The sequence below is a fragment of the Stereum hirsutum genome (assembly GCF_000264905.1).
Source record: "Stereum hirsutum FP-91666 SS1 unplaced genomic scaffold STEHIscaffold_13, whole genome shotgun sequence".
In the NCBI taxonomy this organism is placed as follows: domain Eukaryota; kingdom Fungi; phylum Basidiomycota; class Agaricomycetes; order Russulales; family Stereaceae; genus Stereum; species Stereum hirsutum.
The window spans coordinates 1,316,700-1,328,761 of record NW_006763143.1 but is presented as its reverse complement, the minus strand read 5'-3'; the positions used below and the strand labels follow the sequence as shown (position 1 = coordinate 1,328,761).

Genomic DNA, 12,062 nt, shown 5'->3' with positions numbered 1-12,062 from the left:
CCGTCGCTGCCCCCGTCGCTGCCCCCGTCGCTGCCCCCGTCGCTGCCCCCGTCGCTGTCCCCGCCGCTGATCTCGTCGTTGCCCCCGTCGCTGCCCCCGTCGCTGTCCCCGTCGCTGACCTCGTCGTTGCTCCCGTCGCTGCTCCCGTCGCCGCCACCGTCGCCACTGCCCCGAATGACTCCGCTGCCGAAACCCGCACCACCGTTCAGGACGACGACAAGGTGTCGGCCGTTGATTCTGCCTCCGACTGTGGCAGGGAGACCCTTCACTCTGACAGCCGCTCCGCGTCGGTTTCTACTGTTGACGCGTCTAATTCTTCCTCGGCGGACGACAACGTGACTGCTACTGAGATCGAACCACAGATGGCCGAAGACGACTACGAACCATCTGACGATGAACCTTTCGTTTACCCAGAGTCTAAGGAAGATGACGACGAATCTGACGATGAACCTTTCGTTTACCCGGAGCCTAAGGAAGAAGACGATGCTGCCCCGGGCCCCGCGAAAGATGATGCTACCCCGGTCCCCGTGGACAGAAGCCTGCGGGCCTCTATATGGGCGCCGGAGAACGTCGCAGCTCGTGAATCCGCTCGCACCGAACCTGTCGCCTCCTCGATCCCAGTCAAGGTGCGTTTTCTCACGATCAGTCATTCACTGAGTCCTTCCATACTAACATATAATTCTCGTTCGTGACGTAGGTCAAATCATCGGAACCATCCACGGCAAAGGTTGCAACCTCGAATGCCAAGGCTGCAGTCGTCTCCAATGCGACCTCCAAGGGCCGTGGCTTGGGAGCCTCCATGTGGGCGCCGCAGAACGTCGCGGCCATCAAAGCCAATACCACGTCTTCCTCCGCTAGCACCTCCGGTTCTCCACCTTCGTCGACCTCCAAACTGCAGGCTTCCGCGACTGTCTCGACTGATGCGCGTTCTGCCAAGACGACACTTAAGCCCGCTCCTGCGTCCGCACCCAAGGCCCCATCCTCTTCCGACTCATCGTCCTCCGTTCCCAATACGCAGGACATCGACGCGCTTATCAGCGCTGTCACGTCGAAGGGCAGCGGCCTCTCTGCATCAATGTGGGCTCAGCCCCAAGGCAAGGCAGCCGACAAAACCCGTCGTCCCATTGTGGGTCGTACTCCACCGATTTCGGGCAACGTTGGTCTCTCCTCGTCGATGTGGGCCCCTAAGGACGGTAAACCTCCTAGCCCTACCACGGATTCCAGCACTTCGACTTCTTCGCACTCGGCACGCACCGCACCCACGACGACCCCGAAGCCAGCCTCGAAAAACTCTTCGCGTTCTTCACCACCGTCCCACTCGCCTCCCTCGACCAGTAAGCCGATCTGCCGCGGCATTTGTGACTTGAAAGCGTGCAGTCATGACAAGGAATGTTACCGGAACTTCCGTCACATCCACTTCTGCCGGTATGGCAAGACTTGTCGGTACATCTCAACGGGCAAATGCAGGCAAATCCACCCTCCCCCTTCGATGAAGGAGCACCCCCCCATGCAAAGGTGCCCGCGAATCATCGCCGGCTATGAATGCAAGGTCAACGATACTTGTAAAGACGAATTCCACGGTACCGCAGACGCACTCTATCAAATGTGGGTCGCTTACGTGGCCGAGTACGACAAGGTGACGCAGCCAAACGTCCCGGCTACATCCCCGATTGCGGTTTTCGAGCGTAGCGATACTCGTCCTGGACAGTCTCGGTATGCTGGCGGACGTCAAACTAACAGTATGTTTCTTTTACCACCTCAGCAGATTGAGTAGTGCGCTGACGTTGACCTCCATGATCTTAGACTCCAACTCGAAGAAACCTCAATCCGCCCCGCAGAAAGAGTATACACCGCCGAAGAAGCCTCACAATCCCAATGCATATCATAATTCTAACGGATATCGACTCTCTGACGATAAGACCAAGGCCGAGAAGGCTGAGAAGGCTGAGAAGGCCGACGCTGCCACTCCCGCTTCTTGAGGTCGGTTCCGTGTTCTCAATATTTTCCTATTTCTCTTGTTATTCCGTATTTGTGCTGTCTCGCTGCTCTCACATCGCAACTTGCACCCGTCGCATATGTCTTGGTGTCCCAATCGCAAAGCGCTCTGTCTTGTTTTCCTTTGTACATCAGTCTTACTCTGCTGTTCCAACATCGTCGCGCCACCCACCTTCCATCATGTTCTCCTTTTTTTTCTTGCTTAGTCGTTACTCCGGTCTCCTTCTACTCCCACTCACCGCAGGCCCGTGCAACCATCCGTACACCACCCACCACTCGAGCTCCGCACCAGGCCCTGTCCCACTCACACAGGCCCGTGCAATCATCCGTACACCACCCACCACTCGAACTCCGCACCAGGCCCTGTCGTACACATAGCGTCACATAGGCTCCCATCCGAGACCTGTCGACGGATTTTACATCACACGCGTCTTACATCGACCGTCGTTTTTCCGTCCAATGTACCCCTCCGTTCTACCCACTACTTTTACAGTACCACGTAGTTTTTCGTAGGGTTTCATTCCTGAGCGTCGCCGGGACTGTGCGACGCATGTGTACGCAGGATACAATTACCTATCGCGATTCGGGTCGTGGATTCTGGGCTTGCTTCGGTTGGAGAACTTGCAGAGTCGGGGACGTCGTCGATACTACATAGCAGCATATGAAGCTCGAGTACTAGTTGTATCATATCCAGTTTACTCCCAATCAATCAAACATCTCTTTCTTCTTCATTTGGCTACACGTGAGGGCCTGTGTTTGTGAACCTGGAGAGATTGGGATGACGGAAAAGGTTTGCAAGGCGGACAAGGCGCTGACCAGCCGGCGCGTAGACCGAAAATGAACCATCGGGTTTCCTCGAAGTAGATCACAAAAACGCTACCATGCCAAAACCTACCACATTTATCATACAGCATCGATTAGACTCGAGTAGGACACAAGACGACATGTTGAAGGGGCCCTCCCGTGGGCATTCGGTCACAGCACAAGAAAAATCATAGACAGAACGATACGACCAAAGACAAAGACAAGCAAAGAATCATTTCCTCGCGAAAGTAATCTGTGAAAGAAGAGTAGCATGGGGTGAGTGCAGAGTCGACGAAGCGGAGATAAGGAGGCACACCTTGATTTTGTTCTCCCCGTCGAGCTTGTAGTTGTGCAACGCGTCTTTTGCAACGGTCGCGCTCCCCTCGTCGACGTATTCCACGAACGCAATGTCCTTCTTTGTCGGGATAAGACGGACTTCGTGCAGATTTGGGTATCTGGTGCCGCCACCGTCGCCACAGAGAGGGAGTCAGTGAGGTGACCAAAAGCTGGGAGTCACGTAGAAGAAGTGATACGCACTGTGTGAAGAGCGCCTCGAGTTGGGGCTTCGTGACGCTTTCTGGCAGGTTTTGCAGGAAGAGAATCTTGTTCGGTGGGAGGTACTCGTCTGGCATCTGGACGTTGGGCCGTTTTGGTGCAGGTGCAGAGGTCGCGCCATCCACTTGAAAAAGCCGGTGAAAGTCAGGCAACACATCGAAGGGAAGAGATCAAGACGACATACTCTCCGACGCCACACGCTTCTCACGGAATTTCCGCTTGATAGGATTGGTGTAACGGGTTTCCTCTACTCAGTTCGATCGAAGGGAAGAACGATAGAATGATCAGAAGGGTTTTGCGTGAAGCTAGGAATGCCACGCACTCTTGTGTTGCAACCGGTGCTCCTTGTGCTGGTCAAAGTTGGTCGCGTCCAACTTCTTCACCACCGCGTCTGACCGAGTCCGTGCAAATGAGATTTGCTGTCGGGATATGAGTGGATATGAAAGAACAGGTCAGTGGATGTCATATACAGAATGGAAAAGGAAACGCACCATTGGTTTCGAGTAGAGAGGGAATCCTTTCACCTCCTTTAGCGCCTTCGCCGCGATCTCTGGGCTCTCGAAGGACACGAACGCTTGCCCCCGCATCCTCAGGTTGTTATGTGCGACAACGTCAAGAACTTCTCCATAGGACTTGAATAGACCCCGCAGCGAGTTCTTCAGCACTGTCGCCACGAATGACAAGACCACCAGGGACAATAGGTACGCGTCGGATTTGAATGGTGTCAGTATATGACCAAAGTAGTAAGGTTATAGTACGCACCCTCTATCCTAATTTTCTCGTTCAAGTTTTGGATGTAAAGCGTCTCCGATACCGTCTCTGCAGGGCCTGCTGGAGTTTGCTCTGGTGCTAAGGCAGGTGCGGGCGCAGATCCTGGTTGGGGAGGGCCGGTCATTGATATTGGGATACCAGGCGCGCCAAGTGCCTCTGGTGCCATTGCAGGTTGTGCCATCGTCGTGGATAAAATCAAAGCAGAAGAACAAACAAGTACGGGAGGATGGAGTGCAGCAAGTTCACGCTCAAGTTGCGAGACAAGGCATTTCGGAGTCTGCCGAGCGTTCTTGACCTTCTCCAGCAAGCACCCATCTGCATCGCGTCCATGTTCTGGTTGCTGGCGGTTCTCTTCGCATCTGGCTTATATGTGAATGCAAATACGGAGATCATCAACTTCTCTGCTTCAAAAGAGTGGAAGGCACCCATCAATCCATTGGTCGCGCAATGGTTCATCTTCCTCGCCGTCTCAAGGAGTTTTCGTCTGATTTCTTATCCGCACAGGCCTATATTCGATCCAGAGCACAACGAGCAGCAATTCCAAGTGGTTCCTGCGCCGCTAAACACACCACTGGAGTCTATCTGCGGCTTACCTGACGAGGAGGTTGGCCAGACTTGCCGCCACGAACTATGGCTCGCTCTTGACTTGGACGCCGATGCTTGGTCATCCTACGATAAATTCACGCTCAGGATCTCTTGGCCAGCTTCTGTGCGTCCATAGTATAGTCCTATGCCGCCAGGCTTGTGATTGTTACGAGACTGACGTATTGACTCAAGTCTCCAGCCGATTTCTCAATCCAAACACTCACTCCAAGGGCCACAACATCCCATCTTGACAAAACCGCGTCAGTTGAAGCATCGCACGATATCGACAATTCCACGACAACGCGGCGTCAGTATGCCCGTATACGTCTCGTCGAGACCGGTGTGCGGACACCGTCCTTACACCCTTCACATCCCGCCACAACGTCAGTCCCAGCAGCGGTGCCATTCGTGGTGACTCTTGAGCCATTGTATCTTGGTGTGCTGCCGGCATCCGTTGCTCCTGTGCTCGCTTTCATTGTGCCTCTCATCTTCATAGCCAGTATGCTGGTATCCCCGATTCACCTGTTCCTGCAGCGTCTCGCCACCCAAGCGAGGAAAGAAGTAGAGAGCATGGCCCAATACACCAAGGCGGAATAGTTTTTATGTTCTCTTACTGCTGCATTTCCACTCTCCGTCCTCTTTTTAACCAGGGTTCTTTTAAACGAAACAAATATCGTGGACAAGTTCCCTGCTGCCTGGCGTCTAATATACAACGACTTCTCACCGAGTAGTGTGATATGGATGGATACTGCATCGTCTTGAGATTCCCTCTCCTCAATCTCATATATTCCTCGCACCTGATACTGGTAGGCTCGAAAGCATGTGCCTGTTGTTGATTACAGCTGGCAGACCGGTGCGTCGTTCTATTTCCACTAACAAACGACCATCATCAGGACGTGGTTCGTGCTCCACAACTGCTCGAGCTTCCAATCTCCTCCTGGCATGTAGTACGCAGACCGAGACTTCGATGGCGAGGGTTCTCATCACGATCTGTGCGAAGTCCCGAATAGTCCCATTACACAGAGCCACCGCCTCGCGTACCCCGCCAATTGCAGGAGTTCAAGAGCTCCTTGGGACGGATCTTGTCCACCCATTCTTGATACTGCGGAGCTATGCTATCGAACCTCCGTAGAAACGATCGTCGACATCCTCGGAGGGGCAAGTAGATGCGGGCAATAAGAGGGGGATTCTCGATCATCGCAGGTCAAAGAGCGATGCCATTGGAAATAAGCAGGACGATGGGGTAATGCCCGCTAAACAGTTTCAGCGTCGGCGTAGTCGCCTCCCAATGGTTGTTGAGCAATAGCTTTACCTACATCAGGACGCAAGATTAGGGATCTTCCACGCGGGAGCATTGACACAAGTTTGCTGACCTGACAATGTGCCAGTACGCTTTGATACGCACAACAGGCCACAAGAATGGAATCTTGAGCTCGAAAGGACCGCTCAAGACATCAGCGAAGTGAGCCCTCCGAAACCCTTTCAGCACTTGATAGTGCACTTCGAAGGTGACTTAAACAAGTAGAATCCCTGAAAATAGGGCGCTGAATACTCCAAATATCCGCAATACAGCACGAGGACGCCCCCCCGTGATGCTCGGTAGGCGTCTCATCGCTCTTAAGAGGGCCGTCGCCGATGTATATCTCCATGCCGTTCAAATCTACATTCCCAGAGCTATGCAGAAAAAGGCATCTCACTCCTGCCGGCCGTAACGCTGTTACTGGTGAGGCGTTCTCTCAGAAACGACCCTTCCACTACTATACACAGGCACAGGGAGGCTGAGGGCCAAGACGGTGTCCACCACCGTGGAAGGAAATATTATGAGCGACGCCGCCATCTCTGACCTGATACCTGCCGAAGTAAGGGTTTTCGTGAACACACCAGTCAAACGTTCTTCTTGGAGGATTCGCAAACGACATGAATACTTATTTGAAAGGTATGTCGAATGACGGAGCCATGGTCGACGTGCTCGAAAGTGACGAGCATACCATTAACTGTCCACAGCTATCAAGTCCAGAGCCAGAAGACGGAGATCTACTCTATGCAGATAACGCAACCTCCGTCCTGCGCTCTGTCAACTGGTCGTTCATCGAACGAGACCGGTCGTACGGTCGACTCTGTTCCCCGTTCGACGTGAAGTCGCCGTCAGGCTTGACCGCTTCAGGCCGGCTCATGTCCGGTGTGGACATTGTTCAATCAGCGGGTCATAGCCATGAGCGGCGTCTTTCACAAGTCTGTCTGTCATCATCCACACTAGTCTAATGATGGCTTTTTTCAGCCCAACCACGAGTATAAGTAATATCCGCACGAATCAAATGACGGTCTTCCTCGGTGTTGCTCTATTATAGCCTGGAACCATCATGCCTAACAACAATTCGACCCATATCCTTACTCCACATGAGGTAGGAATCCTCCGGGACATGTGAGTATGTTATATTACACCACCCGGCCTTTCCCACAACATCTTATACCTACTGGTCCTATAGTGAGGTGGGGAAGTACTTTTTTCTGGCTACCGCTGCCGCTATGTACTGGGATCACATATGCACACTCTCTGCAGAGGTAACTTTCATAATATCCTCACTTAGATGGTTGTATGCTTACGGATAGAATGTGCTAGATAGAGGTCGTATGGAAGAAGAAGAGGAAGACACCATGTCCGTATAGATATTTCGCATCCTCCTCGGTCATACGTACACCGGTCTTACTTAGCTGTCAGTCTCATGGATTTTCTTACTTGTGAGTATATATATACTCTCTTCTGAGGATTGCTAAACATGGCAACCCCCTCGTGATATTATTCAGAGTCGATATTACGCACCGCTGGCAATTGCTGTTGTCGCATGGGGTGAGGTATACGACTATCTTCCAACCGACAATCTTGTTGACACAATGTCCCAGAATTCTTCTTCACAGGGGTTAAGGGAGATGTGTAGGTCTCTCAGATTTCCATACCTCCTGTATGCTAATCCTCGTGTTTTCTAGATGTGGCCACTTCATGTACATGGTGTCCCTTGGTGTCAACCTCCCTCTTACTCTTTTCCCTGGTATCCTCATGGCCATCCGGTATGACTTCCATGTCGAAAGCGCTTGTTCCCCCGTTAGACTAACCATTGATCAAGGGTCTACGGTCTGTGGGAACAGAAGAAAGTCATTATCATTCCTTTGTTAGCGTACCTAGTCGCTCAATTAGCGGTAGGGATATGGGTATACGGTCAAAATGGTGTCAGCCGTGAGTAAAGATGATCTTGCCCTGCTGTGAACCTAGTCTGAATGAGTTCTCTAGAGGGCCCCGGTAACACCATTCTTAACAATTATCAGTACCATTGTAAGTCGCCACGGCGTTTTCCATCTATTTTCGATGCTTACAATACACGATCGTGAAACAGTTTGCTTGATTTTAGCTCCCGTTAGACAGTGAGTCTTGGACAGTATGAATATCAAGACTTACTCACGAGCTCTGCAGCGGCATCGACGTGAACATAATCTACGTATTCATGTCATTAGCCTACGATACCTCAATTTTCGTCCTAACAATGGGCCGAACGATATACATACATGCCCAGACACAAGGAACACCAATGAAGTGGTCCAATCTCTCCATTCTCATGCAATGTCTCGTTCGTGACGGCATGCTGTACTTTGGGTACATTTCCAGTCTTCTGCACCGTTCCAAACATCAGAACTCATGCTAACTGCTTTACGCCACACCGCAGATGTATCTTCGCGATCAACTTGGTCTGGGTGCTCATGGAGATGCACGGAACCGTAGAGCTTCGTTCGATCACCGCCATGTAAGCTACGTTCACTGCCCTCTTCTGCCCCGTAACGCTGACTATCCATCCGCTCCTGTACTCTGTAGGCCCGCATCTATGTATATCCATTTTCTGTTTCAAGATTCCACGTCATATAGCTGATGAGTTCCCTCTGCTCTGAACGTCAGGATAGAGATGATTATGATCAATCGCATTACTCTCAACTTACGCCTGGTAGTTTACGGGGAACCCAATGTCGATGAACACACCCGGGATGGGGTTCCACTGGCCCTAATCAACTGGAAGGCTCGCAATGTCTACTATAACGAAAGCTCGATCGGAGTACGGACGACGGTGGATACTGAAGTATATTCCACCATCCAAATCTGAGGTTCTGTAATGTTGTCGGACACTCGACCAAGTGCAATGCCTGTGGAGACACTGACACTCACGATGACAGACTATTATGATATGCTTCGGAATCAGTCCTATCTGTATGAGCAACTTCTCGCTAAAGACTGTATTTTTAGACTCATCTGTTGATCTGCGTCGACGTTCCGGTCCCGCCTTATTTATTCCCAGTTCCCTCGGCCACTGTCTCATGGCAAACTCTTCATATGATTCCGATAGTATCACCTTGCTCCCAAGACACGTCCTATCAGTAAGTATTTAAATACCTACATAATTGTCCTTGTATGGCCAATATCGTGGCCAAGTATCCGATTCCTTTTGAGTGGGGCACGAACTTATTGTTAACTATTAGATCTAGCTCGTTCTCACTTGATATACGAACCTTGAATACTCCACCCAACGAGGTTGTCTTCCCTCTGTCAATGATACTAATATAATTCCTTGTCGACAGTTCTCATACACTCTTGATTCGTTACATGATCCCTGCGCCAAGCCGTTTGCCTCATGCCCATTTTCCCAGCGCCTCTCTCGCTGCATCCCACTCCCTTTCCACGACAGTCTCTCTTCCGCCTCTAACCATGATTTCGCACTCAAAGCTCTCGGGCCACGAATTGAAACCGTTCGTATACGCCCATTCATCCGGCAGCACGTCCTCCCACTTCTCTTGCCCCCCATCAAGAAGCTTTCGCTTGATAGGACTGATATCAAAGCCCCACAAAATCCTCGCCACATTCATAAAGAGAGAGTTTGAGGCGAGATGCATTCCCGGGCAAGCACGACGGCCAAAGCCGAAGGGGAGGTCGAACGTATCGTTTTGCAAGCGTGGATGGCCGGTGTTAAGGGGATGGTTGGGCAGGAAGCGAGAAGGTTCGAAGGTGTTGGGAGAGGGGAAGTTGCTCGGGTCGTGCATTATGCCGCTGTTTATACGTGATCAGGGTGGCGCTCAACTCGGACAGGAAGACTAGATAAAATACACATACCTCAAGTTGGCAAAGACCGTGCTCCCTTCCGGAATGTACCTTGAAGGTGGTGAGCTAGTCGAAAGCTATGTCAAGATAGAAGAAACATCACGTACATCCCCTCGTAGACGTCTTCCTTCGTGCTCGCATGGGCCATCCCTCCTAAGGCTGCGACAGGCCTCCATCTTAGGGTCTCGTGGATCAATGCACGCACATATTGTAGGTTTGGCCTATCAGTCCAATCAGGGATTCGATCTGGCCCTACAACGGCATCGAGCTCTGCCTGGGCAGTCCGCATAACGTTAGGATAATGCAACATAGCCACTGGAAATGTGGTGAGCTTAGGCCGTGGAAAGCGCCGAACGACAAAATGAACATACACATGAAAGTAAAGAGAGTTCCAGAAGTCTATGGGGATAGTAGGAGAGTCGAATCGGCGTCATACTCATGATATTTCGCACTGTCACCGCACGGATGAGTATTACAGGTCACTGACCGTCTCAATGCCGGCGCCAAAGGGGCTGGAAACTGTATAGGCCGCTCTGATGTCAGTTATCCCAAGCTTCCCCTTTTCGCCGAGGACTTGCTGCGCCAAACAGGGCGGACAAGTGCCTTCTTCAGTGCGTTTCTTGACGTCGGCAACAAGCGATGTGAGAAGACGGATATCGCGCTCGCGTTGGATGAGGGCTTCACGTCGAAACCATTGCAACGGTTTCTGAGGACGGATTGGCGCGTCAGATTGAGGTTTCAGCAAGCACCGATGTGAGAAGCCTGAGAGACCATGTTACACTCACCGGCAGCTTCAAGAGCCAGGGCCACGATTCTACGACGTACTTGCCAGGTATACTGAACCAGTTTTAGCTTATGAAACTGACAAGATGGGCACGTGTAGACTTACTTCACGCTTAAGGGCGGCCAGAGCACGTCGAGATCAAAAATGATGAATGGGTGATAACCTGAGAGTACGCTACCTGGTTAAGTCTGTTGTGTCGGAAAGCAGGTAGGTAAACAAGGAAGTCTTGAGGAAGATCATCAAAGGCAACAGCTCAAGCAACTTACAGTCCATAGAGTCAGACATTTCCTTAACGATCCATTCGTCAACACTCTCCACCCTCTTGCCATAGGTCAGAGACACCACAACACTCGCCGCATAGCTGCAGACATATCATCGGCTCGACAGATTCTACAAAAAAAGGACAGGCAGCAAACGCACCGCCGAATGTGATTCTCGTAACCCTTGGGATCGCGCAAAAGCTGGTGAATGAGAATCTTCGACTCAAGGGACTGTATGTCCTTGTAGGTATCCGCTTTACGACTGTGCAAACCGCTATGCAAAACCTGGCCACGAAGGTCCGTACGGTATTTTGAATGGACGGGATGACAGGGCTACATACCTTTCGGAACTGTTGCCAGTTCTTCCCCGCTGGCATCATCAGCCCTCGATTATCGTCAGACAAGATCTCGCCACTATAAGATCATGCGAATCGTCAATTGGCCACAGCAAAAGCATAGGATAAGAGTTGATGTACGCCATAATGAACCGCGGCCTGCTCGAATAGATATCTGAGCGCTTCTCCATCAAATCCCAAGCTGCTTGAGCAGTCCCAAGAACTAAACGTCCGGAAAATCAAGATGACTGCTTGAAGAGTCTGGAGGGAATTAAACTGACCAATGACGGGTGTACGGCCAAGGAAGAGCGACACAACAGGACCTGTACAAGACGGACCGTGGTATGAGTGAGCGGCTCAATTAGCTAGGTGTTGAGAAATGCACACACCATACTGCTCATTCCACTCCTTGAACTTACGCCACGGCTTGATGGCCGGAACCTGACTCCTGTTCCCGATCCAAGGAAGTCCCATTGGACCGGGGGGCATTCGCTTTCTCTTGCGACTTGTCGTCCAATCCCCAATTTCGTAGAGAACATAGGCACCAAAACACGCTATGAGCAGAGGGATGAGTTCTGTGAGGATGTACATGGCTAAAAGCAAGAGGCGTGCGAGACGTTTAAGACGTCACTCCTCGTACTTAAGGAAGCGCTGACAGGAGCACATGAGAATGAACAGTCGTTTGCGAAGCGCTCACGGTCATGCCGAAGGGTATGAGGAGCGCACATTGGCGGATAGAGTAGTCAAGGATGATCGTTTTGGATGAACAAACTTTCTCGTGTGGGGAGCCGTAGGAAAGTCAATAGTCAGCTGGTGACCACGAGAGGTCCGCCTGATCT

At 51.5% G+C, this 12,062-nt stretch overlaps 5 protein-coding genes across 5 annotated transcripts in view; 3 read left to right on the top strand and 2 right to left on the bottom strand.

Annotated features, from left to right (window-relative positions):
- Nucleotides 1–2,705, top strand: part of STEHIDRAFT_149051 (uncharacterized protein) — a 4,600-nt gene extending 1,895 nt beyond the window's left edge. The window contains exons 5-7 of the mRNA XM_007307586.1: nt 3–626; nt 698–1,739; nt 1,804–2,705. Of these exons, the coding sequence (XP_007307648.1) occupies nt 363–626; nt 698–1,739; nt 1,804–1,979 (1,482 nt within the window). The 5' untranslated portion in view covers nt 3–362 and the 3' untranslated portion in view covers nt 1,980–2,705. The remainder of the gene's footprint in view (nt 1–2; nt 627–697; nt 1,740–1,803) is intronic.
- A 139-nt stretch (nt 2,706–2,844) lies between these two features.
- On the bottom strand, nt 2,845–4,371 carry STEHIDRAFT_101852 (RNA-binding domain-containing protein). Its single transcript, XM_007307585.1, has 7 exons — nt 4,117–4,371; nt 3,846–4,018; nt 3,677–3,773; nt 3,539–3,601; nt 3,337–3,478; nt 3,116–3,254; nt 2,845–3,052 (listed from the first exon to the last, which is right to left on the bottom strand). Exons 1-7 carry the CDS (start codon nt 4,304–4,306, stop codon nt 3,032–3,034), a joined length of 825 nt encoding a protein of 274 aa, XP_007307647.1. The 5' UTR covers nt 4,307–4,371; the 3' UTR covers nt 2,845–3,031.
- Nucleotides 4,372–4,630: 259 nt separating this feature from the next.
- On the top strand, nt 4,631–5,274 carry STEHIDRAFT_35284 (uncharacterized protein; the record flags this gene model as incomplete). Its single annotated transcript, XM_007307168.1, has 2 exons — nt 4,631–4,834; nt 4,903–5,274. Coding segments are annotated over 2 exons (576 nt in total), but the record flags the coding sequence as incomplete, so codon positions are not given.
- A 1,796-nt stretch (nt 5,275–7,070) lies between these two features.
- STEHIDRAFT_160138 (uncharacterized protein) lies at nt 7,071–8,855 on the top strand (the record flags this gene model as incomplete). The annotated part of the gene is made up of 12 exons (XM_007307584.1): nt 7,071–7,132; nt 7,197–7,272; nt 7,331–7,367; nt 7,627–7,642; nt 7,696–7,776; nt 7,833–7,942; nt 7,997–8,038; nt 8,100–8,127; nt 8,177–8,356; nt 8,427–8,504; nt 8,573–8,584; nt 8,654–8,855. The coding sequence occupies 12 exons, from the start codon at nt 7,071–7,073 to the stop codon at nt 8,853–8,855; spliced, it is 924 nt and encodes a 307-aa protein (XP_007307646.1).
- A 523-nt stretch (nt 8,856–9,378) lies between these two features.
- On the bottom strand, nt 9,379–11,814 carry STEHIDRAFT_133462 (cytochrome P450; the record flags this gene model as incomplete). Its single annotated transcript, XM_007307583.1, has 13 exons — nt 9,379–9,793; nt 9,857–9,895; nt 9,952–10,159; nt 10,216–10,243; nt 10,332–10,550; nt 10,630–10,681; nt 10,802–10,816; nt 10,891–10,989; nt 11,049–11,173; nt 11,230–11,302; nt 11,365–11,446; nt 11,505–11,546; nt 11,613–11,814. 13 exons carry the CDS (start codon nt 11,812–11,814, stop codon nt 9,379–9,381), a joined length of 1,599 nt encoding a protein of 532 aa, XP_007307645.1.
- Between the last annotated feature and the right edge of the window lie 248 nt (nt 11,815–12,062).

Coding starts and splice junctions, on each gene's coding strand:
- STEHIDRAFT_101852 (XM_007307585.1), bottom strand. CDS start 4,306: ATGGCACAACCTGCAATGGCACCAGAGGCACTTGGCGCGCCTGGTATC. Junction 4,019..4,116: donor CGAGAAAATTAGGATAGAGG/GTGCGTACTATA, acceptor TCGTGGCGACAG/TGCTGAAGAACTCGCTGCGG. Junction 3,602..3,676: donor GCACCGGTTGCAACACAAGA/GTGCGTGGCATT, acceptor CGAACTGAGTAG/AGGAAACCCGTTACACCAAT.